Below are 24,906 nucleotides of genomic sequence, written 5' to 3'. Positions count from 1 at the left end.
ACAGGGAGATTCCTTGACATGATCCTCAAAGCCTAGGTACATTTCCCCAGTATCCTGGTTACCTTTAAGAAGCATGACCTGACTATCTGTTAAGTCATCCCTAAATCCCTTTTGAAGCTATTGAAGGGTAATGGGGTCTGTATTTTTGAAGAAGAACTACATTTGATTTTGTCTTCCCCTTAGTTCTCAAAAGATCTTGATTTCCCACACCTTAGACTGAAGTAGGCTAGGCCTTCACTCTGCCTCTCCTCCTAATGGGGTTCTTCATCTTCATTGTGACTTTGTCAGTTCTTCTGCTCTCCCTTTTCTCCAAGTCTATCATGACTGCTCTGGTTCCCTTTCTTCTCTTTCCAGTCTTGACTTTACACTCAGCCAGTTCTACCATATAGTATCCCACCCCCTTGACTTCCTTGCCCCCTTTGTCCAATCACCATTAATGTCCTGCCAATCCTCACCCCCACCGCAATACAAGACTACTGCACAGTTTCCAGGAACTACAGCCACAGTTGCTGCCTTCTTTCACCTCTGAGATGACCCATACCAATTACCTCCCAAATAACCTCACCCTGTTGCAGCATAGGCAAAGTTTCCAGGGCTCAGGAGTGTTCGTAATTGAGAAAAAAAACAAGACTTAGTATATATAAGGCGTGAGATAAATTGTGAGACCTAGGAAAACCCAGTCTGTGCTCTGCCACAAATGATGTGACTTTTGTTGTTATTTAAACTTATGGGATTTCAGTTTTCCTCTCTGTAAAATGAGACTAGATGATCCTTATGGTCTCTTCTAGCTATGAAGTGACACAGTGCTATGACAACCTACATTTCTGTACTGAAGCTCTCATAGACATGGATGTTGCATGAGATATCTTCAGTTTCCTTGGTTGAAAGTGTAGTCCTTCTGTTACCGTATTACTCAGGTCTTCTCTCCCATTGATTGCTCTCATTTCCATTGCTCTCCTTTCTTTTTTATTCTTTCTCCTTTTCTGGGCCTTCAAATACGGCTTAGAAATAGCTTGATGCTCCCAATTCCAGCAGATCTCCAACATGATCCCACAATGTCCTTGGTGCAGTATCAGTATCCTGTAGCCATAATTCTCATAAAGTATCCTTGGTATTTCCTAGTGAACAGTGATGGGGGAGGAAAACAAGAGAAATAGAATCACTCAAGACACTTCCCAAATAGGCAACCCAGGTGGTACAGTGGATAGAGCTTTGAACCTGGAGTCAGGAAGCCCTGAGCTTGAATCTGGACTCAGGCACTTAATAGCTTTGTGACCCTGGACAAATCACTTAACCTCTCACAGCCTCAATTTCTTTGTCTCTAAAATGGGTTAATAATGTTACTTCTCAGGGTTATTCCCAGGATCAAATGAGATAATATTCGTAAAAGCACTTCGTGAACCTTAAAACACTCTATAAATGTTAAATATTATTATTATATAAAAGTGACATTCAACCCTGTATGATTTGAGGGCCACTACAGGGCCTCCTTGCTGCCCAAACTGGTACCTTCCCTGCCTGCCATGGTGCCTGAAATTCCCTTCCTCAAAGCCATTTTGGGATAAAGCAGTATGTTTCCAGAAGACCCTTGTTCAGATGTTCAAAGGCATGTTTAATTACCAATGTGTCTCATGCCCAGAAAAAAATATACCTTCCTTAATAAATATGCAAACGTGAGTAGGAAGAGGAGTTTCCTACTTTCATTGATTTGGGTGTCAGAGAACTGGGTTTGACTCTTGGGACCTCAGTTTCCTTCTCTGGAAAACATGCCAATTGAACTAGATGACTTTTGAGGTCTCTTCCAGCTTCAGGTCCTGCAAAGTAAGAATGACGCATTTGTCTTAGGGCGTTCCAACAACTTGGACTGTAGCCAGAGGGACTTGAGTTAAACATAAAGAATAATTTGCTGAAAAATCAGATGTTAAACCTTAGAACAAGCTACTGAAGTAGGGAGAGACAGGAGATCTGTATCCCTGGAGCTCGCTAATAGGTAAGGCAGATAACCACCTTGCCATGGCTAATTAATGAAGGGCTACTAGTCCTGCCTCCTAGTCCTGGAAAGGGAAAATGGGGTTCAGTGACTGAACATCACAATCCCTTGGGTTTCCAGCCAGCCCCGAGGTTCCTATCAAGGCAATTGGACAAGGGAGAATGTTTTCTGGGTGTCTGTTCCTTTTCAACTAAGCTTTGTAATTTTTCCCTAAAGCCATACCTTCCCAGACCCCAGATTATTTCCCTTTTGATCTGTGAAGAAGAGCCCTGTGCTTGATGCTTTCTTTGTGCTGTTACTGTTTTGTACTGACTGAAAGGGAGAAGCAGGCTAGCCCCCCAACAGAGCCACCCCAGGGCAAAGGAGGCAGCTCATTAGTTAGGATCAACACCCCTGCACTCCCCCACCGTCCCGCAGCCTGGTTCTAAAGGAAGTTTTGTCTGGAAGCTCCGTAAGAAGCCAAGAAACAATGGATGAGAATGCTTCTCCGTCACCCCCTCCTCTCCCCTTGATTTCCTGGCTTGGCCTGTGGCTCCCACCTGGGGGGTTAGGAGGAGGAGAAACTGCTTGTTCTGTGACTGAGCCTCCCTCAGAGAGGAGAGGGTTTTGTTCCTCACCAGAGTGAAAAGATAACATGTGAAGAGTGAGACAAAAAGAAGGTGCTTTCCCAGGAGTGAGCCCACACCTGCCTTTTTAGACCCTTCCCTAAGAGAACAGTGTACAAGACATGAGTACTGACTGGAGGAGAGGGATCAGGAGTAATGTGGTCTTATTTCCCAGAGGAAGTAACTTTCATCATTCTAAGTTTGGAGTGAATAGATGCTGCTGGCTGCCAGTTCCCACAACATAAGCTGAGGCAAATAATCTGAATCATTCAGATTTTGTTGTTGTTGTTAAGGGAAAGAGAGAAAAGGGATGAAGGTGGCCTGTATGTGCTTGTTTCCTTCCTATTCCTTTATTTTGACCACTGTGTGGGAGATGGATTGGAGAAGGGATAGACTGGGAGAGACCAATCAGGATATTCCATTAGACCAGGAGGGAGATGAGAAGAATGATGCTTGTGTGAACAAAGAAAAGGAAATAGAAGTGGTAGCATCTGGGTACCATAGCTAGAGTAGCTAGGTGGTGTAGTGGATAGAATCCCAGGCCTGGTAGCTCAGTAGGGGGAGTAATGGAGAGACAAGAGTCATGATAAATACTATTTTTTTCTTTACATCCCCTCCACCTATTACATTTGCTTGCATGTAGGATAGGGAATGGAGACTGGACTAGTGATTTTATTTGTGTGGGGAATGTCCACATATGGACACTGTCTCTTCCAAAGCAAGTTGCCACCTTCTTTGCTAATCATAGTTTTAAAGAGCTGCCTAGAGTATTGAGATACAGCACCAAGTCTGGAGTCAGAAAGACTCATCTTCCTGAGTTCAAATCTGGCCACAGACACTTAGTAGCCATATGATCCTGGGCAAATCACTTAACCCTATTTGCCTCAGTCTCCTCATATGTCATATGAACTGGAGAAGGAAATGGCAAACTACTCCAGTGTCTTTACCAAGAAAACCCCATATGGGGTTAGGAAGAGTCAGACACAACTGAAAAATGACTGAACAGAGCACTGACAGGTTAATCTACCTACCCAGAGTCACACAGCAATATGTGTCAGAGGCAAGACTGAAACCAGTTCTTCTTAGCTTTAAAGTCTACATCTCTGTCCACCAGGGCATGCTGCTGCTTCTCCTTGTATACAGTATATGCTAATGAATTTTTGTTGAACTGAATCAGACTTAATTGACTTGCATGTGATCCTGTGAGTTTGATTCACTGACACCAAAATAACCCTGAAAAATACATGTCCAGAAGATTCTTGAGTACAATTTACTGGTTTTGGCAACTCATCTGCCTCTCTGTAGGCATATACCAATTTACAATGTTAAAGTTGGCACTATTTATTCATGTGCTTACCTGAAATAGTTCCTTCTCCTGAGTGGGTCAGTAGTTATTCACAGGGTCATTGTAAAAGAATTAAGTAAGAACCATCATCTCAGGCAAGCCAGGCTTCTAGATTTCTCATAGATGTTACATACCATCTAAGTACGGGATAATGGGATAAAGGTGTTTGCCTGAAGAATAGTAACATCTAATATGCATAAAGCGCCTTGAGATTTGAGAAGTCCCTGCTTATATTCTCTCATTTGATCCTCCATTGGCCCTGTGAAGGGTCGGTGCTGTTATTATTCCCATTTTGTAGGTGAGGAAACTATTAGAAAAGTGAAGTGACTTACCCAAGGTCACATAGCTAGTGAGGAACTGATCAAGGATTCTTATTCATTGAATCCTGATTTAAGTCTTGTGTTGTACCCATCCCTGCCCTTTTGCTGAGCAAATAAGTTGTAATCCCAACTTTTCCACAAATAACTCCATGTTATTGACACATACATATAAAGAGCTCTTCTGATTAAAAAAAAACCATAGATGTAGGGCTGAAGGGAACCTGAGAAGTCCAATCATGTCATTCTATAGATAAGGAAACTGAGGTGAAGTTGTTTTAATGACTTACCCCGGGTCATGTGGCTAGTAAGTGGCAGAACGAGATTCAAACCCTGATGCTCTGACCCCTAATCCAGTATCCTTTCTGCTACACTATACTTGCCTTCTCTGATACAAGATAGATGGTGAAAGTGTGATAAGAAAACTACCAGGATTTCAAAGAAGTGGCATCGGAGCTGGCCTTAAAGGACAGTTAGGAATTATAAAATCAGGGCTGAGAGGAAGGACATTCAAACAAAGAGACAGCTAAGCAAAAGCACAGAGGTGGGAAATCACAGGTCATGTTTATGAACAGCAAATCTAATTTGTGGATGAAGGTATATGATGAAGAACAGTGAAAGAGAAGGCTGGAAAGGAATATGAAAGTCAAATCATGGTGGCCATGAATACCAGTCTGACACTTAGAATTTTTCCAATGGTCAATGGGGAACCAGTGACAGTTTTTTTGGGCAGGGGATTGAAGTGATCAGACATGTCCAGTTAGGAAGATGAATCTAGTAACTGTGTTCAAGACGGACTAGAGACTATTGAGACTAATTTTGCTTCAGAGAGCTGTAGCATCAACGTGATATTCATAGTACCTACAACAGCTATGAATATACCAGCATAATTTTGAATCACAAAATATAACAGACTCTTCACTTGAAAGACAGAACCAATACATTTATTTAAGCACCAGAAAGCCAAATCCATGATAGCAACAAAGAAATCTATAGACACATTAACAGTGCAGGAGACACCACCATCTCCAAACTTTCCCCCTGCTTGAGCCTTCCTACAAACAAGCACTCCCAGCTTGCTGCCTACTTCCTCTCTTTCCCTCAGCTCAGTTTCACTCTTCCTGCTCTGGCCATTTCACAAGTTCCTCCCATCACAGACTCATGTGACTCAGGTTTCCCTGTTACTCAGGAAAATCATGTGGCCCTATTAATGGATGGCAAACATCTTCCCATTATGCAAAAATAAATTAATAATACAAGAGCAGAGAAACAATTCAAGTGTAGTCCAAGTGAGGCCATCATGTTCCATATAATTGGATGGGCTATAGTAGCCTGATTTGTGCTATTCTACTTCTGACCATTAGGGTCTGGTGTGCTTCTGTAACAAGTCATTAGAAACACAAAAATTTCAGAATCATCCTATTTGGATTTTTTTCAAGATGCAGTGTGGTAGGGTGAAAATGAGCCATGGTTTTGGCATCAAAGGACCTGAGTTCAAGTCCCAGCTTTCCCCCCGGCCAAGTAGGGGGAATTTCATCGCTACTCTGGGCTTCAGTTTTCTCATCTGTATAATGAGAGGATTCAAGGAGTAGCTAGGTATTGCAGTGAATAGAGCAATTGGCCTTGGAGTAAGGAGAACTTGAATTCAAATCCTATCTCAGACACTTACTAGCTATGTGAATTTGGTCAAGTCACTTAAACCCTGATTGAGAGAGAGATACAGAAAGAGACACACAGACACATACACACACACATACATACACACACACACACACACACACACACACTCACAGAACTAGTCCTTTTAATGTATCCTAGAGCCTAGTTAGGGCATTGTTTTCATATACAATTGGGGTAGGAAGGAAATCAAGCCTGTTTATCTCCTTGTTACTTCTGATATTTCTCATCATGTCTCCTAAGAACTATAGAAAAGGAAATAGTTTGACTACAAAAGTTATCTATCTGCTAGTTTTGTTGTTGATATGATCAAGTATATGATCAAGTTTTCCTAACATTGAACCAACCCTACATTTCTGGTATAAATTCTACCTGATCAAAGTGTATTATTCTCTTGATAAGTTGCTGTAATCTTTTTGCTAATATCTTATTTAAAATTTTTGCATCCACAATCATTAGGGATATTTATCTATAATTTTCTTTCTCTGTTTTGGCTCTTCCCAGTTTTAGGTATCAGAACTATATTTGTATCATAAAAAGAATCTGGTAGGACTCCTTCTTAGCCAGTTTTCCCAAATAGGCTCTATAGTATTGGAATTAACTGTTCTTTAAATGTTTGATAGAATTTGCTTGTAAATCCATCTGGTCCTGAAGATTTTTTCCTGAAGATTGATGGCTTGTTTAATTTCTTTTTCTGAGATGGGGTTATTTAAGTATTTTACTTCCTCTTCTGTTAATCCTGGCAGTTATATATTTGTAAATATTCATCCATTTCACTTAAGATTGTCAAATTTATGGGCATACAGTTGGGCAACATAATTTCTAATTATTGTTTTATTTTCCTCTTCATAGGAGGTAAGTTCACCCTTTTCATTTTTGATACTGGTAATTTGGTTTTTTTTCTTTTTAAAGATTAAAAATCAAATTGACCAGAGATTTATCAGTTTCATTGGCTTTTTTTCATAAAACTAGCTCTTAGTTTTATGTATTAGTTTGATAGTTTTCTTAACTTCAGTTTTATTAATCTTTCCTTTGGTTTTCAATATTTCTAATTTAGTATTTACTTAGGGATTTTCAATTTGTTCTTATTCTAGCTTTTTCATTTGCATGCCCAATTCATTGATCTCCTCTTTCTCTATTTTATTCATGTAAGCATTAAGAAGTATAAAACTTCCAGTAAGAAATGTTTTCACTGCATCCCATATGTTTTGGTTGGTTGTGTCATTATTGTCATTCTTTTGAATGAAATTATTAATTGTTTCTACGTTTTATTGTTTGACCTACTTATTCTTTAGAATTAGATTCTTTAGTTTCCAATTTTTGATCTATCTTTCCATGGCCCTTTATTACATATAATTTTCATTGAATCATGATCTGAAAAGGATGCATTAACTATCTCTGCCTTTCTGCACTGGACTGTGAGGTTTTTATGCCCTACAAAGGTTGTCTATCACCCACCATCTCAAAGTGTACCTGGTCAGGGTACAGGGGACCAAAATATGGCCAATTTCTAAGTAAGTGTGACTTTAGAATTTCAGTCACTAAAGCCACAGAGTAGAGTCTGTGAGATTGTCACCCCTACAGGCAAAACGAATAAATGCACAGCTATCACACACATAGTTGGTCTTCTTTAATGCCACTTTGATGTATGACTTAGAAAAACAAATCCCAGTTTGTCAGTGACCTGCATTCCTGAATCAGAATCTGTGAAGACAAAGAGAAAGAAGTGACAATTGGAAACAATAGAAAGCTTTATTAGATTTTGGTCTTATAACCGTGGCCTGCCCAAAAATCTATCTAGGCTTCAGTTTTTAATCATATGTGATATAACATGGTTTCTTTTCTTCTTAAAATCTTATTAGGATATATTAGTGAAAATCTGGAATTGTGTCAAATTCTGGATACCATAGCTAGAGCAGCTAGGTGGTATAGTGGATAGAATCCCAGGCCTGGAATCAGTAAGACCTGACTTCAAATCCAGCCTCAGATGCTTATTATAACTGTGTGACCCTGGGCAAGTCACTTAACCATATTTGCCTCAGTTTCCTCATCTGTAAAATGAGCAGGAGAAGGAAATGGCAAACAACTTCAGTATCTTTGCAAGAAAACCCCCAATAGGATCATGAAGAGTCAGACGTGACTGAAACGACAGCGACACACTTTGAACAGTGTTGCCAGCCTGGAGTGTATTTAAGAATGGTAAGCAGGATACTGTGGGTCTGGAAATTTTCTGCTAGAAGGAATGGCCAAAGGAATTAGGGATTTTTAGTTTATACAAGAGAAAACTTAGGGAATAGATGACATCATGTCATCAGAAGGACATGATGTTCTTCTGAGATGCTTCAAGAGGTAGGATTAGATAGCAGTTATAGGGAAGCAGATTTTAGTACAACATGAGGGAAAATGTGATAATAGTTAGAGCTATCTATAATGTAGTGAGCTGTCCATGCTGCTAAAAGTATTCAGAGACCAGATTTTTACCTGTCAGGGAGGGGATTCGTTACATTGTGGCAAATGACCCTTGAAGTCTCTTGTCATTATGGATTGAGACAGCATTTTAGTAATGTAACCTATTGCACATCATAATTATGGAACCACCAAATCTTAGAGCTAGAAGAAACCTTAACACATCACTGAACTTCTCTTAATCTTTTTTGTAACATAAGGAGAATAATACCATCAGTACTTAGCTTTCAAGGTTGTTCTATGGCAGCTAGTTGCCATAGTGGATAGGTCTCTGGACTTCAAGTCAGGAAGACCTTAGTTCACATCCTACCTCAAACACTTAGCTAGTTTTATGAGGCTGGACAAATCACTTAAATCCACTCAGCCTCAGTTTATTCATCTGTAATAGTGTCTACTTCCTAAGGTTGTTGTGAAGATGAGATAAGATAACATATAAAGATTTTGCAAATCTTAAAGCACTCTGTAAATGCCAAGTACCAAGAATAGCTACCTCCTTTTACAGATTTGGGAAGTCAGAGCTAAATTGCTTATTATCAAACACCTACTTAGTGCAGTTGATAGATGCTACTAGATGGGAAATGGACAAACACTATCTAATTAGCATCGTCCAGAAATGAGGTTTATTTTATTAATCCAAAAGGAAGTAAGAATTAAAACAAAATATGAAACTATCTCACAGCTGCATCTTTCGGATGCTAATAAATGAGAACATCCAATTCTTGGAACAGTTATGAAAGACACAGACTGTTCCCCCTCAGATTTAAGTGTATGTGAATTGAGTCCCACGTTGTGAAAGCTGGGTGACAAAGATTAATTATCCCCATTTCTAATATCAAATTGTCAGGCTGTCCTTGGTCAATTAACTTTGTTCTTCTGTGTTGTAACTTTCCCAATTTATAAATGGAGGCAAAATGGGTAGCTTAAAACTATGAAAAGAGCACAGTTTCTGGAGTCGGAGGTCCTGGGTTGAGATCCTGCCTCTAATGTTGATGGCCTTGAGCAGTCACTTCCCTTCTCTGCAGCTCAGTTTCCCTATCTGTAAAATGATGAGATCGGACTAGATGACCTCTGAAGTCTCTTCTCTCTCTAGAGTTTTAGTTTATGACGCTGTGATCCCAGGAAGGCTTACTGTTATCCTTCATTTATTCAAGTAGCCTTCTCTAAAGCGATAATGGAAGAAGGGAACAAACATTTTTAAAGTCCCTACTATGTGTCAGGTCAAGTATGTTAAGTACTTTTCAAATATCTTATTCGATCCTCACTATATCCCTATGAAGTAAGTGCTATTATTACTCCCATTTTACAGTTAAAGAAACTGAGGCAGACAGAGGTTGCTACTTGACTAAGGTCACAAAGCCAGTGTCTAGGGCCAAATTTGAACTCAAGTCTTCCTGATTCCAGTCCTGGTGCTGTATTCACTATACCACCTGCCTTTGAGTAACTGATATGTTCAGAGTACTGTTCTAGATGTCATGGGGACCAGTCATTCAAACATTTATTAAGTACCTACTGTGTGCCATACACTCTGCCAAATGCTGAAAATGCAAAGAAAGACAAAAGACAACTCTTGCCCTCAATGATCTCATGGTCTAATGGGGGAGATAACATGAAAACAAACTGCATATAGGATGGATTTGAAATAATCAAGAGAGGGAAAGCATTAGGATTAAAGGGAATTAAGAAAGGCTTCCAGTAGAAGGTGGAATTTTAGCTAGGACTTGAAGGAAACTAGGGAAGCCAGAAAGCGAAGAGGAGGAGGGAGAGAATTCCAGGGAGGGAAAAGGTTGCTATTCCTCCCTTTGTGGAACTTCTAGTTCAGTTGGGCATGGGAGGGTGAAACTGAACATAAGAACATAGGAATAGTGCAAAATAAGTAAAAAAAAAAAAAAAAAAAAACCCAGCATCTTCACAAGAACCTATTAGTCTAGCACAAATGAACACTCTCTGGATGCTGAGGGGAAACAGAGGAATGAAGTTAGTTAATGATTCTGCAGGAGATAGGTTTTGAGTCAAGTTTTGAAAGTTACTAATGGACATAGTCTCATTGATGAGGTCAAAAAGGGTTCTAATGGGACCTCAAGTCTTAGAGTTTCTCATTGAACCCATTACTCAAGTCTTAGAGTTTTTCACCAGCCCTCATGATTGGGTCTGTTTCTCTCTCCATTGTGTTAATACCCTTATAGGGCTAAGCTGAAAGTACTTATACATCCCACATTGGGAAAGCTCTGCTGAGAAAGCATCTGAAGGACCATTAAATAAGAGACACTGAGTTCTGAGTTCCCCTTGCGAGGTGTAGTCATGACTTTGCACCTCATTACCAATTACACTGAACATCTGCCTTTCGCAGGTGGGCCGCCTCCATTTATACCCTACAATTGTCAGGTTATAAGTACCAGACACACTTGTTTAATGGAATGTCTTGTCTTCTGTCTGCTCAAAAGAACTGTATGTGAGCATGGTTGTGAGCGTGCATGAATTAGGCTGCCACAACAAAAGGTCCCAGTGGGACGCATATTATATTTCCTTGCAATAAGGAATAATCTTCATTCCCCTATAACACTGGAAATGGGAGGACTGTTGTTCTCTAAATTTTATTATTTATAGGTCTATGACTTGATACTCACGTGATGTAGTGGATGGAGCACTGGACTTGGACACAGAGGACCCAAATTCAAATTCTGACCAGCTATTTACTACCTTTGGGACCTTGAGCAAGTCACTTCATTGCTCTAGGTCTTACTTTCTTGATCTCTAAAATGGGACTTGATTGTGTCAGTACCTTCTAACTCTAATCCCTTTTCATCTTACTTTGAGGTCTTCAAAATAGGGGACATAGAAAAATGGATGAATCTGGAGTAAGAGGACTTGGGTTAAAATCCAACTTTTCCAAGGTCACCTAATTGCCCTTGACCTCAGTTTCCCTAACCTGTGAAATGAGAAGACAACCACAAAGGTCCCTTGCAACTCCAAATCTAGCATCCTATAAAGACAGCTTGATCTTAGTGCTGTGGAGCAGAGTTGTGCTCTGGAGAAGAGATGTCTTCAGGCGTTTCCTTTGACCGGTAGAAACCTTGCTTGTTCTGTTCATAGATCTGAGCACTAAGAGGCTTTAATGGATCAGATCCCAGGTCTTCTGCCTTTACTCAGTTTTCAACATTCTAACTTTGCCAGGCTCACAGTGTAAGCTCTGACAGGTCCTCTGGAAATCTAACTTGTATCTGAAGTACCTGCTCTAATACAGAAGACCCCTTCTGAGGATTCCAGGTAAAAGAATTGGCACAAGCAGCAAACAAGACCTGAGCTCCTGCAAATACATCATTTTGGTTAAAAATTTACCTCCCAGTCTATATTCACGCCTAAAATACAGTCATATCTAATGAATGTTCTTTGGTTTTTAAAAAGAATCTGCCCAATTTTGTCCTCTAAAGGGCAATATGGGCCAGTATTCCTACTTCCCAGCTATTTCCATCATCTGCTATGTCAATCCACCTCCCTAGGTCATATTCGCATTATAGAATACCCATAGAGTATTATTAAATACTGAATTAGAATCCAAACCTAGAATGATGTAATCCAAACCCTTCCCCATACTTATTTTACAGATGAGGAAGCTGAGAGCCAAAGAGAAGAAATTTGTCCAAAGCTACACAAGCACCTAGGCAGGGTTCAGTGCCTGTTGCACTATACCATAGTAATGGACAGAGATACATCTTATTCATCTGTGGTCAATGGACAGCACCATACTTCTAGGCCACACACTGGAAAGTAGGCAATCCTAGTACCTACCTTGTAGAGTACTGACCCCATTGTAAGCATTCAGTAATCACATAATTGGTTGAACAGATTAATGGACTAGCTTGAAAAGAGAAAATTTCACAAATTGACTTAAAACTCCAGAATAGGGTTAGTCACATTTTAAATTAAGATAATTTGCTTCATCTGGGATCATAGAAAAATTATCCTCTTGGAATTCGACTTCATTTCCATATTATGTTCAGTTATCTTTGTTAAATCAATTTCTAACCCTTTCGCCAATGTCACTTTTGTCAAGTTAATTACCCTTTCTCCTCTAAAAGATCTTTGATTTGTATGTAGATGATAATCTATTTGCAACTCAAGTAGCAAAGCTCTCACTGCTTTCTTTGGATTTAGTATGAAATATATTGAAGGAACATGCTTCAGATTTATGTTGAAATAGCCAAGGAAAGCTATCCTAAGGTGGGACAGGGAATGGGAAGGGAAAGGAGCTCTGTCCTATCACTTGCACTCTCTAATTCAGAAAAAAACTCTTTGTTTTTACTGTGAAAATTAGTGTGGTTTAGTGACTGAATGGAAAACTGTATTCAGGATGATTTGGGTTCAAGTCTTACCTCTGACACATACTGAAATGTCACTCCTCTGTTCAAAAACCCTCCATGGTTCCCCATTGCCTAGGGTATAAAACAGAAACCTGGAATTTAAGATCTTCCACAGTATGACTCTCACCCCTTTTTCCAGTTTTATTTCTTACTGCTTCCCTTCACAAACTCAGACAAGCCCCTTTACTTCTCAGTGGCCCCTGTTCAACTATATGTTTCAGTTGCATTGGTAGAGGGTGTTTCCTCACTAACAGTTCCCTACTCCAGTGAAATCACAGGGGGTGTGTGTGTGTGTGTGTGTGTGTGTGTGTGTGTGTGTGTGTGTGTGTGTGTGTGTGTGTGTGTGTGTGTGTGTGTAGAGACACAGAAAGAGAGAGTGCAACTCTCTGTGCTACCTGCAGAATGTAAAACAAAAAGTGACACAGATCCTACTTTCAAAAAATACATAATCAAATAAGGGAAAGGATAGGGATAACTATCATACAAGAAACGTTTCAAGGAAAATGCTACTAATTAGCAAAGTACTTTTAAAGTGGCATCGGTGATATTTCCCATTTAATATGGAGTTAACACTGATTTGAGAATATTTTCTAAAACTGGAACTCTTAAAGTGGGGTCCATGAATTTGGATAGAAAAAAACATCATTATTTTCACTAACCTCCAACTGAAATTTAATCCTTTCTTCCTTCATTTAAAAATGTTATTCTAAGATAAAACCAGTGGGGTCTATGATATAACAAAGATTAAGAATCCCTGTTTTAAAGAAACCTTGAAGATAGATTAAGAATTGTGTTAACTCCTACAAAAATATGACCATTCAGTTAAATGTTTTTATGAACTTCATAGTTTAAGAATGATGCATCTCTGTTTAAATTCTTTGAATCCACTTAAACCTACCTAGCTTCTCTCAGTCTTCTGATATCAGTGACCAGGCCATGGACTTTAGACTAAATATAGAAAACTAAAAAAGTTCTTCAATATTACTACCGATTCTCTAGTCTGACATTACTAGTCTCCTTTGCTTTATATGACTGAATTCTGACAAGGTTGTCTATAAAGTGAAATGTTGGAAACCAAATTCTACTTAAAATGCTATATAGAGGTACCCCAGGCATCATTGTTAAGAGACAGCATTATGTACTGGGGATTTGTGTTCCAGTCTCATCTCCAATAGTTACTAACCATGTGGCTATGGATAAATCAATCAAGCTCTCTGAACCTCAATTTTTAAATCTACAGAATGGGGGTAGAATTATACTTCTATTATCTGCCTCCTAGGGATGTTGTAGGAGAAATGATTTCATAATTCTTAGAGTCCTCTTTTGAATTAAAATGTAATGTTGGAAAATGTCTTCACACTGGAAAGAAAAATTCCTAAGAGAATAACTTGAAAACTTTTGCTATGATAGAAGTTAAAATGGCAGCAGTTCCTGTGGGGTGTGGGATGGACCCCCAGATGCTACCTGATGAGTTGTGGTCCCTCCCTGGCAGTTCACTTTTCATTTAAAGCACTTTTCTGACTCCAAAATCTCTATCCCTTGTCCCTGCTCTAGATAATTTTTTTTCCTATCTATTCTGGGTCCTTGATTGATCTTTCAGTTCCTAGAACCCTTCTTTTACTTGACTATATATAATATACACACACATATATCACATGTGTATGTGTGTGTGTAATACACACTAGATATAGAATGGCTTAGCATAGCATAACATACTATATGTTATCAATATACATATATACCATATATATACATTTATATTATACATATATAATATGCTATGTGAGATGTGCAAATTTAGAGATATCTCCACTCAACATGTTCACATGGACTATTGACATGTTGTAGAGCCTTCCAAGCTCCTACTGATCTGATTAGCCACAATCAGACACACTGAACCTTTTTTTTTTTTTTTTTTTTTATTTAGCTTTTAACATTCATTTTCACAAAATTTTGGGTTACAAATTTTCTCCCCTTTTCTCCCCTCCCCCCCCAAATGCCAAGCATTCTAATTGCCCCTATGACCAATCTGCTCTCTCTTCTATCATCCCTCTCTGCCCTTGTCTCTGTCTTCTCTTTTGTCCTGTAGGGCCAGATAGCTTTCTATACCCCTTTACCTGTATTTCTTATTTCCTAGTGGTAAGAACATTACAGTTGATCCTAACACTTTGAGTTCCAACTTCTTTACCTCCCTCCCTCTCCACCCCTTCCCTTTGGAAGGCAAGCAATTCAATATAGGCCAAATCTGTGTAGTTTTGCAAATGACTTCCATAATAGTTGTGTTGTATAGGACTAACTATATTTCCCTCCATCCTATCCTGTCCCCCATTACTTCTATTCTCTTTTGATCCTATCCCTCCCCATGAGTGTTGACCTCAAATTGCACTCTCCTCCCCATGCCCTCCCTTCTATCATCCCCCCCCACTCTGCTTATCCCCTTATCCTCCACTTTCCTGTATTGTAAGATAGGTTTTCATACCAAAATGAGTAGGCATTTTATTCTTTCCTTTAGTGGAATGTGATGAGAGTAGACTTCATGTTTTTCTCTCACCTCCCCTCTTTATCCCTCCACTAATGAGTCTTTTGCTTGCCTCTTTTATGAGAGATAATTTGCCCCATTCAATTCTCCCTTTCTCCTCCCAATATCTTTCTCTCTCACTGCTTGATTTCATTTTTTTTTTTTTAAGATATGATCCCATCCTCTTCAATTCACTCTGTGCACTCTGTCTCTATGTGTGTGTGCGTGTGTGCATGTGTGTGTGTGTACTCCCACCCAGTACCCAGATACTGAAGTGTTTCAAGAGTTACAAATATTGTCTTTCCATGTAGGAATGTAAACAGTTCAACTTTAGTAAGTCCCTTATGACTTCTCTTTGCTGTTCACCTTTTCATGGTTCTCTTCATTCTTGTGTTTGGAAGTCGAATTTTCTTTTCAGCTCTGGTCTTTTCATCAAGAATGCTTGAAAATCCTCTATTTCATTGAAAGACCAATTTTTCCCCTGAAGTATTATACTCAGTTTTGCTGGGTAGGTGATTCTTGGTTTTAGTCCTAGTTCCTTTGACTTCTGGAATATCCTATTCCATGCCCTTCGATCCCTTAATGTAGAAGCTGCTAGATCTTGTGTTATCCTGATTGTATTTCCACAATACTTGAATTGTTTCTTTCTAGCTGCTTGCAATATTTTCTCTTTCACCTGGGAGTTCTGGAATTTGGCCACAATGTTCCTAGGAGTTTCTCTTTTTGGATCTCTTTCATGTGGTGTTCTGTGGATTCCTTGAATATTTATTTTGCCCTCTGGTTCTAGAATCTCAGGGCAGTTTTCATTGATAATTTCATGAAAGATGATGTCTAGGCTCTTCTTTTGATCATGGCTTTCAGGTAGTCCCATAATTTTTAAATTGTCTCTCCTGGATCTATTTTCAAGGTCAGTTGTTTTTCCAATGAGATATTTCACATTATCTTCCATTTTTCCATTCCTCTGGCTTTGTTCTGTGATTTCTTGCTTTCTCATAGAGTCCTTAGCCTCCATCTGTGCCATTCTAATTTTGAAAGAACTATTTTCTTCAGTGAGCTTTTGAATCTCCTTTTCCATTTGGCTAATTCTGCTTTTGAAAGCATTCTTCTCCTCATTGGCTTTTTGAACCTCTTTTGCCAATTGAGTTAGGCTAGTTTTCAAGGTGTTATTTTCTTCAATATTTTTTTGGGTCTCCTTTAGCAGGGAGCTGATTTGCTGTTCATGCTTTGACTTCATGTCTCTCATTTCTCTTCCCAGCTTTTCCTCCACCTCTCTAACTTGATTTTCAAAATTCTTTTTGAGCTCTTCCATGGCCTGAGCCCACTGAGTGGGCTGGGACACAGAAGCCTTGATTTCTGTGTCTTTGCCTGATGGTAAGCATTGTTCTTCCTCATCAGAAAGGAAGGGAGGAAATGCCTGTTCCCCAAGAAAGTAACCTTCTATAGTCTTATTTCTTTTCCCTTTTCTGGGCATTTTCCCAGCCAGTGACTTGACCTCTGAATATTTTCCTCACACCCACCTCACCTCCTGATCCTCCCAGCCAGTGTTTGGGGTCTGAGATTCAAATGCTGCTTCCAGCCTCAGGGCTTTGGGCGGGGGCAGGGCTGCTATTCAGTGTGAGATTAAATTCAGATGCTCAGGTGAGGGCAGGGCTGCCTCTCAGGCTCAGTTCCCTCAGGGAGTTTATGCACAGACCTTCAACAATGGATCCAGGCTCCTGCCTGCTTGGAGAGCCCTGGTCTGCCGCTGCCCCTCAGCTTCTGTCTCCCGAGGGGGCCCGAGCCATGGGGGCACCCCACTCCCCCCTCGACCCGCCAAAGGGACTCTCTCACTGACCCCCGTCACCTGTGGGTGGAGGTACTTGTGCGGCCGCTGGAGATCCCGTCCCTGAAGCCCGCTCGGATCTGTTCCTCTCGGTGCCGCGGCCACGGCAGGGCTGTACTCAGCTCCCAGTCCCGGCACCCAGTCCGCAGCACGAAGGACCTTTTACAAGAGGTTTGCAGGTCTCTCCGGAACAGAAATCTCCCTCGCTCCAATGTTCTGTGGCCTCTGGGTGCAGAATTCGCTGTGAGTTACTTCTTTGTAGTTGTTCTATGGGTTGTGGGTTCGGAGCTATGTGTATGTGCGTCTTTCTACTACGCCATCTTGGCTCCGCCCCCCAGACACACTGAACCTTGACCCCAACATAGTGATGTCATTCTTGTCCTCTTGAAGAACAAAAGACAACAACCAACCACCCAAGCAACAACCAATATGCTATGGAAAAATTGAAAAATTATCTTGGGCATTACTGTTGATTCTGTAGTTAGGTAATACAGGAATTCTTTGCTGTGTAGAAATACTGAATTCCACCGAAAGTCGAGCCCAAGTCTTCTGATTCTTCACTCTACAGCACATTGTCTCAGTATAACTGACAGTTTCACAGCCTTTAGATGGGATTTGGCTTGTAGAGTATCATTTTCCAGACAACCCTATTGGAATACGTAAATTCTATAAAGCAAAAAATGCTTGTATTACCAAACATAAGACTCAGCAGTAATAGTCAAGTTAAGCTTTAATTTTTTTTCCATTTATGAAGAGAGTATGCTGTTTTGGTCCAGGTCATTCTAGGGCTAAATTGAAATAAAGGATTGTAGACTGAAGTGGGGTTGAAGCAATAAAAATTAAAACATGAAATAAGAAGTAGCTCTCTCGTACTTCCTTCAGATAAGCACTGTTCTCTCATGTCTACCACATTGTAAACATCTCTGAAACCAGAAACTATGCCTCCTTCATCCTTATGTCCTCCATAAAGTGCCCCATACAAAATAGGTGTGTGAAAAATAATTATTGATTGACTTTAAGCAGTGCCACACATGTTGATCTGGTCCCCATTAAAGGTAAAAAAGGATTAAAAACTCACTTCCAAAAAGAAAGAAAGAAAAATGATAAAGCCAAAGTTAAACAATATAGTCATTTCTAATGGTAAGGACCTAGCTACTGGGAAGGTTAAGGCGATTTTTTTGTCAATCTGATTCCATGTGCACATATTACTCTGAGTTTCTGTCTGAGTCAGTTTCCCCATCTATTGGCTCTGATTTATCACCACAGGGCCATACTGAGTGCTGGGGAATTATTTTGGTAAAGGATTTTACAATTACCTGTAGCATGAGTCTATAGGCATCAGTGATGGCAATGCATTTGACTATCCATGAGAGCACCCAGAGCAATTCATAGATGCAGAGACCTTAATAGGTTTCCAACTCATTTCATGTTAGAGAAGGATCATCCCCATTCTTGACCTTTTGTATTTCTATAGTGGATGATTTCTATGATGGGTCCTTACCAGTGTCCATATTAAGCCTCAATTACATTTTTCTTAATTCCTTCCCACTTGTCCTTAAACATTGCCCCTACCATTTTAGAAACACTTTGTGTCTTCCTTTGCCATTCCAATACATTTACTCCTTTGATGTGGCTTCTAATATTAAATACTAGAATAAAAAAAAGTTTGATACTCCTTCTACCAGCATCTAGTAGTAAGCTACCAGTCCTTTCCGAATGCTTTGACCTTCACCCTGATTACCCCCACCCCTACCCCAGAGAAAATGAGAGAAAAACTCTTAAGAAATCTGCTCCTTGAGAGTCTCTGCCTCTACTAAAGCATTTCCCCATTTCCCAAGGCAGGAGACAGAAGGAAGGGGTTGGTTAGAGTTCCAAGAGATACCCTATCTTTTCATTTACACTGATACCAAAAGAATTAACCCAGCCCAGCCTTTTATAATGATATTTTACGTGACATTTTTTTTAGACGATAGAAAATCATCAAAGACATTTCACTTTCCCAGGTCTGGTTTATGAATTTTTTTCCTAATATAAGGGGGGGAAATCATGGGGGAAGGAGGTATTAAAAAGAAAGAAAGGAAACATTCAGAGTCAACCAGGTGAAACGTAATCCCCATAAAGAAAAGCCTGACCTTAGGCTGACTGGAATTATAAGAGGTAACGCGTTCCCCTGTTGTGTGGGTATGTGTGTTCTTTTTTAGCGAGTATTGGACCTGGAACAAGAGAATGCACTTTTGAAAAATGAAAAAGAAATGCTTAACAACCAAATCTCGTGCCAGTCTAAAGGTAAGGAGCTGAGTGAGTCATCTGTATGTTTTCAGTTTGTCAGAACGGCCCCACTTCTTTAGTTTCCATTCATGTTCGTTCCCCCTCCCCGCCAAAAAATCCACTGTTGGTTTGTCATGCTGCTGTGTATGAATACAGTGTGGAGAAATTTGATTTAATCTGGGAGGGATTCAGAAAGAAATGAGCAACCACCCCTCCACCCCATGCCATTTCATTTTAACATTAATCAGAGCAGCTTTGGGGGAAATGACTCCTTGTAAAGAGAAATCCCTTGCTGTCAGATTTTTGAAATGTTCAAACTGAGCTTTGTTTAGGGATGTGTTTTTTTATGAGGGCCAATGATCCCTACTGAGCTCTGTGGGGCTAGGGCCAGGGGAGATCCTCCCTGTGCTGCCTAAGGTCGTCCCTTTAAGAATCCAACAGGTAAAGTTGTCATGGAATTCTGGCACTTTCAGATGCTGCCAAGTTTAAATTGATCTAGGACCCAGATCCTTTGATATCCTTTCCTCCACATGCCTGCTTTGGTTCCTATCCCCACTTAAGACTATAATCTCCTTTCTACGAGGTACAGTGCTAGGCACATTATCATCATCATCATCATTATTGTCTGGATTTTGTGATTTTATTGCTTTAAGAAACTTCTGGTAAGGAAAACACATAGAATGGGGGCAACTCTCGCACAGTTCATAGTGTAAGAGAGTTTGCCTAGCACATAGTAGGTGCTTAATCAATGTTCACTGATTGATTGATCGGTTCACTTTGACTTTAACCAAACTGCAACTGCCTCACCAGATTTTAGCTCCTTTTTTCTGGCAACTTTCCTTCCTTTCTACACCTATTCACTTCACTGACCTTGCACCCTGTCTCTGTGGATGATACCCCTGGTATTCTGACCTTGACATTGTCTCTGTCCTGGCTTCTTTCTCATCACAGCTGGAAGCAATTTGATTGATTAATAATGACCACAACAAGATGAATAATAGCATTTATAGAGCATTGTAAGGTTTGCAAACTGCTTTACAAATACTATCTCATTTTATCCTCAACAACCCGGGTTGGGGGTAAGAGGGGGGGATCAGTGCTATTATCATCCCCATTTTACTGATGAGGGTAGTGAAGCATATAGCAGTTAAGGGACTTGCCCAGGGTTAAACAGCTAGTAAATGTCTGAGGCAGGATTTGAACCCAAGTCTTAGCCCAGTGCCTGGCACATACTAGGTGCTTAAAATTTTTATTGAATTGAATTGAATTGATTCGAAGTCTTATGTTCTATCTCTGCACCACCCAACTGCCACACTAGTCATCAGCAAAAAAGACCTTTGCTGCCCTCTCTGCTTTGCCTCAGGTCTCCCTTCAGGTGCATGACCTGCTGGATTATCACACTTTTAACCCTTTAGAGATTTTCTTTACATATAATCCCATGCTATCCTAGGCCCCATAGACAGAATGTCAGTCATTCTCCAGGATCTCTCCATTCTCCTCATCTCCCTTTCTCCCAGTCTTAACACTACTTTTCAAGTTTTTTAGTTTGTAAAATCAAGTAGGAAGCTACTTACCTTAAAGCAAAAAAACCCAAACATTTACTCTGTTGAATATGAAACCACTGGCATCTCACCTTTTCCCCAAGAGAAGAAAAGAGTCTAAAAGAATTGATTTTCATATTGCCCAGCAATGCATTCCATGAATCCAGTCTCCCTCTGTCCTCATAGAACAGTGTTAAGACAGAGAGAAGAGACCTAGGGCACAGAATGTGAAATCAATTCAGTAAACATTTTTAAGCACTTGCTGTGTGCCAGGCAACTCTAAGGCTACAAGCTGCAGGAGAGTCGAACCCTGTTCTGTGTGTTTTCCTTACCAGAAGTTCCCCAAACAATGAATTCACAAATCCAGACCAAAGCAATACTGGTAGTTATATTAATGTGTCCAGCACATTGCCTCCTGGAAAGGAGATTGTGCATTTAAAAACATTATTCTGAGAAGAGGTTTTTAAGTTTTACCAGATTGTCAAGGGGGAGTCCATGACCTACTCAAAAAAAAGAAAGAAAGAAAAGGTTAAGAACTCCAGATCTGGTCAAAAGAGGTCAGGACTAGAAGTCTGGATTTAGGCCTGGTATCACCACTAATTATCTGTTCAGCCACAGGCAAAGCAAGCTTGATTTTATGAGGAAACAAATCTTGTGGGTAAGGAACTTGCCCAAGGTACAACCCTAGTCGATAAACATGTATAAGGGCCTACTTTGGCCCAGAAACTCCTGGGTTATGAAAAGAGGCAAACAGGCCCTGCTGTCAGGGAGCTCACAATCTAATGGAATAGACAATAAGCAAATAAATATGTAAAAACAAGCTATAGGCAAGATGAATAGGAAATAATTCAGAGTAAGACAGCTATGCAGATAGAGTACCAGGCCTAAAGTTCATCTTCCTGAGTTCAAATCCGGACACAGATGCTGACTAGCTACGTGACCCTGGGCAAATCCCAGTTTCTCATCTATAAAATGAGCTGGAGAAGGAAATGGCAAATGCTCCAGTTTCTCTGCCAAGAAAACCCTAAATGGGGTCACAGAGTCAGACATGATTTAACAATAAGGTGCCAGAATTAAGAAAGTTGAGAAAGACTTCCTGCAGAAGAAGGGATTTTAGTTGGGCCTTAAAAGAAGCCAGGGAGTTCAGCAGGCAGAGGTGATGAGAGCATTCCAGGCATGAGACAGCTGGGGAGAATACCCAGAGTCGAAAGATGGAGAGTTTTGTTCCTGGTACATCAGAGAGACCAATGTCACTGGACTGGAGAGTATGTGTCAGGTAATAAGGTGTAAGACTGGAATGGTAGAAGGGGGCTAAGTTATAAAGGGCTTTGAATGCCACGTAGTGCATTTTGTATTGGATCCTGAAGGCAATAAGAAGCCTCTGGAGTTTACTGGGAAGAAGATTTATATGGTCAAACCTCCATGTTGGGAAAATCACTTTAGTGGCTGAATGGATGGATTGGAATGGGGAAAGACTTGAGGCAGGCAGACCTACCAGCAGGCTATTCGAATAGTCCAATCCTAAGGTGATGAAGGCCTGCACCAGAGTTGGGGCAGTGTTGCGCAGAGAAGAGGGCATCTTGGACAGATGGGCCTCAACAACAGATAGATATGGAGTGTGAGAGATAGTGAGGATTCGAGGCGAAGTCCTCGATTGTAAACCTGAGGGATCAGGAGGGCAATGGGGAGGGCAGAGAGAGTGATGGAGAATTTAGGGGAAAGATAATGAGTTCTGTTTTGGTTGCAGTAAGTTTAAGATGTCTACTGGAATCCAGTTTGAGGTGTCTGAAAGGCAGTTGGAGGTCAGAGGTTGGGGCAGGATAGGTAGACTTGAGAATCATTAGCATAGAGATCATAATTAAATCCGTGGGAACTGTTCTCCCTCCTCATCTCTACATACTAGTTTCCCTGGTTTCTTTTATGTCCCATCTAAAATCCCTTGTTCGGCAGGAAGTCTTTTTCAACTTTCTCACTTCCAGTCTAAAATCTTGAGGTCTCATAATTATTTCCTGTCGATCATGTATACGCTTGTTTGTACGTATTTGTTTGCTTGTTGTCTATCCCATTAGATCGTGTGCCCCCTGAGGACAGGACCTCTTTGCTTCTTTTCATATCCCCAGTTTAAGAGCGCCTGCACAAAGGAGGCCCTTAATATGTTTATTGATGAGCTTTGTGAACCTTGGGCAAGTCCCTTACCCACTAGTTTCCTCATCTGTAAAATCAAGCTTGAGACAGATACAAAATGATTCGCTTGTGGCTGAACTGATAATTAGTGGTGATAAGAGGTCTAAATCCAGACTTCTAGTCCTAGCCTCTTTCTACTAGATCATGATTTCTAAACCTTTTTTTTTTTTTTTGAGTATGTCATGGAACCCCTTGGCAATCTGGTAAAACCTATAAAACTCTTCTCAGAAAAAATTTTAAATGCATAAAACAAAATTGCATGGGTTAACAAAAGAAACCAATTATAATGAAATATGGTTACCAATTTTTAAAAGTTCACATGATCCCAGTACCACAGTATAATCAATGGGTTGAACTAGATCAGAAGTATCAGACTTACCACCTGTAAAATTCCCAGCTGAATCAGATTAAAATGTAATTGGGAAATGTTCAGCAAAATAAAAAAATATAATGTAGCATAAGTAGTGTAAATTTGTGGTTTTGTCTGCAACTGTGGGAATCTGTTTCTATTTGAATTTGGCACCCCTGAAATGACCTTATAATCTTAAGTAATTTTTGGATTATCTAGTTTTTGTTTTTGTTTTTTTGCTTTCCACTGCTTCTCTTCACTGATAGAAATAAAGCAGAGTTTCTGGTAGAATGAAATTCAGTCTCTCCAACTATCCCCATGACCATCTTTGCTATATCCCTTTTTGGTTTATTCACTCTTCCATCAACTAATCCTACCAGGCCAATAGTAGTTTAGCAACTTCAGGTTTAGGTGAAAAGGTGTGGGCATGGATTCTTCCACCAATACCGGCAGTTGCTATAGCTGTTGGAAAAACTTGAGTCTGAAAACACATGAAATACAATGCTAACTTCACAGTCCCAAGGCCATCCAGATCCTTGGCATTCCTCTCTCCTCCAACTCTTTCTGGGCAAGACTTTTCTCCTTTCTGCTGGCTTACCCATAATGACATGGGTATCCCTCGTATGAATTAAATGAAGTGTTTTCATGGATTTGTCAGAGGCAAGTACCTCATCATGGACAAGCTTTTGACAAGGATCTACTCTCATCAGTGTACCAGTGTCAATAAACATTGGGGGAACTCATTTAGCAGATGAAACAGTGGCTTAATATGTCTTCCTTTCAGATGAATTTGCCCAAAATTCGATAAAGGAGAATCTCCTAATGAAGAAGGAGCTGGAGGAGGAGCGATCACGATACCAAAACCTTGTGAAGGAGTATTCCCGACTGGAGCAAAGCTATGACAACCTTCGGGATGAGATGACCATCATAAGGGTAATGAGAATAATTCTTTCCAACTATACACCTCCGGTCTACTCAAATCCCTTCTCAACCTCACTGCTCATTTTACTTAGTCCACTGGAGCAGATCTCTGACAAGGCATGACCAAGCACAGTTCTAGGCTTAGCATTCCTGAGAGGAGGTATAGAATAAGCAAGTATCAGGTTAGAAAAATTTATTTTCAAGCAATGTCTAGCTGTGACCTCTGGGTCTTTTAAAGGATCCTGTGGTAGGCTGTTGGAGAAATTAACCAGCCGGTGCTCTTGTTGGCTTTAGGGTTTTCCCAGTTTAAGGAAATTTTTGTGCCTCTATCACCATCTGAAGCTGATAGATATTTTAAATTAAATTTCTCTTTTTTTAAATTACACACTTGACAAACATCAATAAACATGAAATGTCAGTAAATAAAGAACAGAAAGAGTATTGTATAACTGAATGTTTGGACCTCTGTTGCAACTTAATTTGTTTTTAAATGAATGTTAAATTTAATAGAAGAACAACAAAATTCCCTTTGTCCATTTCTGAAT

At 40.1% G+C, this 24,906-nt stretch overlaps 1 protein-coding gene across 4 annotated transcripts in view; it reads left to right on the top strand.

The window, feature by feature from the left end:
• Positions 1 to 24,906, top strand: part of LOC140502852 (unconventional myosin-Vb) — a 556,148-nt gene that overhangs the window by 461,808 nt on the left and 69,434 nt on the right. For all 4 annotated transcript variants that reach the window (XM_072606904.1, XM_072606907.1, XM_072606905.1 and 1 more), the window contains 2 exons: positions 19,300 to 19,384; positions 24,225 to 24,373. In XM_072606904.1, the coding sequence (XP_072463005.1) occupies positions 19,300 to 19,384; positions 24,225 to 24,373 (234 nt within the window). The remainder of the gene's footprint in view (positions 1 to 19,299; positions 19,385 to 24,224; positions 24,374 to 24,906) is intronic.

The sequence above is a fragment of the Notamacropus eugenii genome, chromosome 4 (assembly GCF_028372415.1).
Source record: "Notamacropus eugenii isolate mMacEug1 chromosome 4, mMacEug1.pri_v2, whole genome shotgun sequence".
In the NCBI taxonomy this organism is placed as follows: Eukaryota; Metazoa; Chordata; class Mammalia; order Diprotodontia; family Macropodidae; genus Notamacropus; species Notamacropus eugenii.
This window is presented reverse-complemented; position numbering and strand designations above follow the sequence as displayed.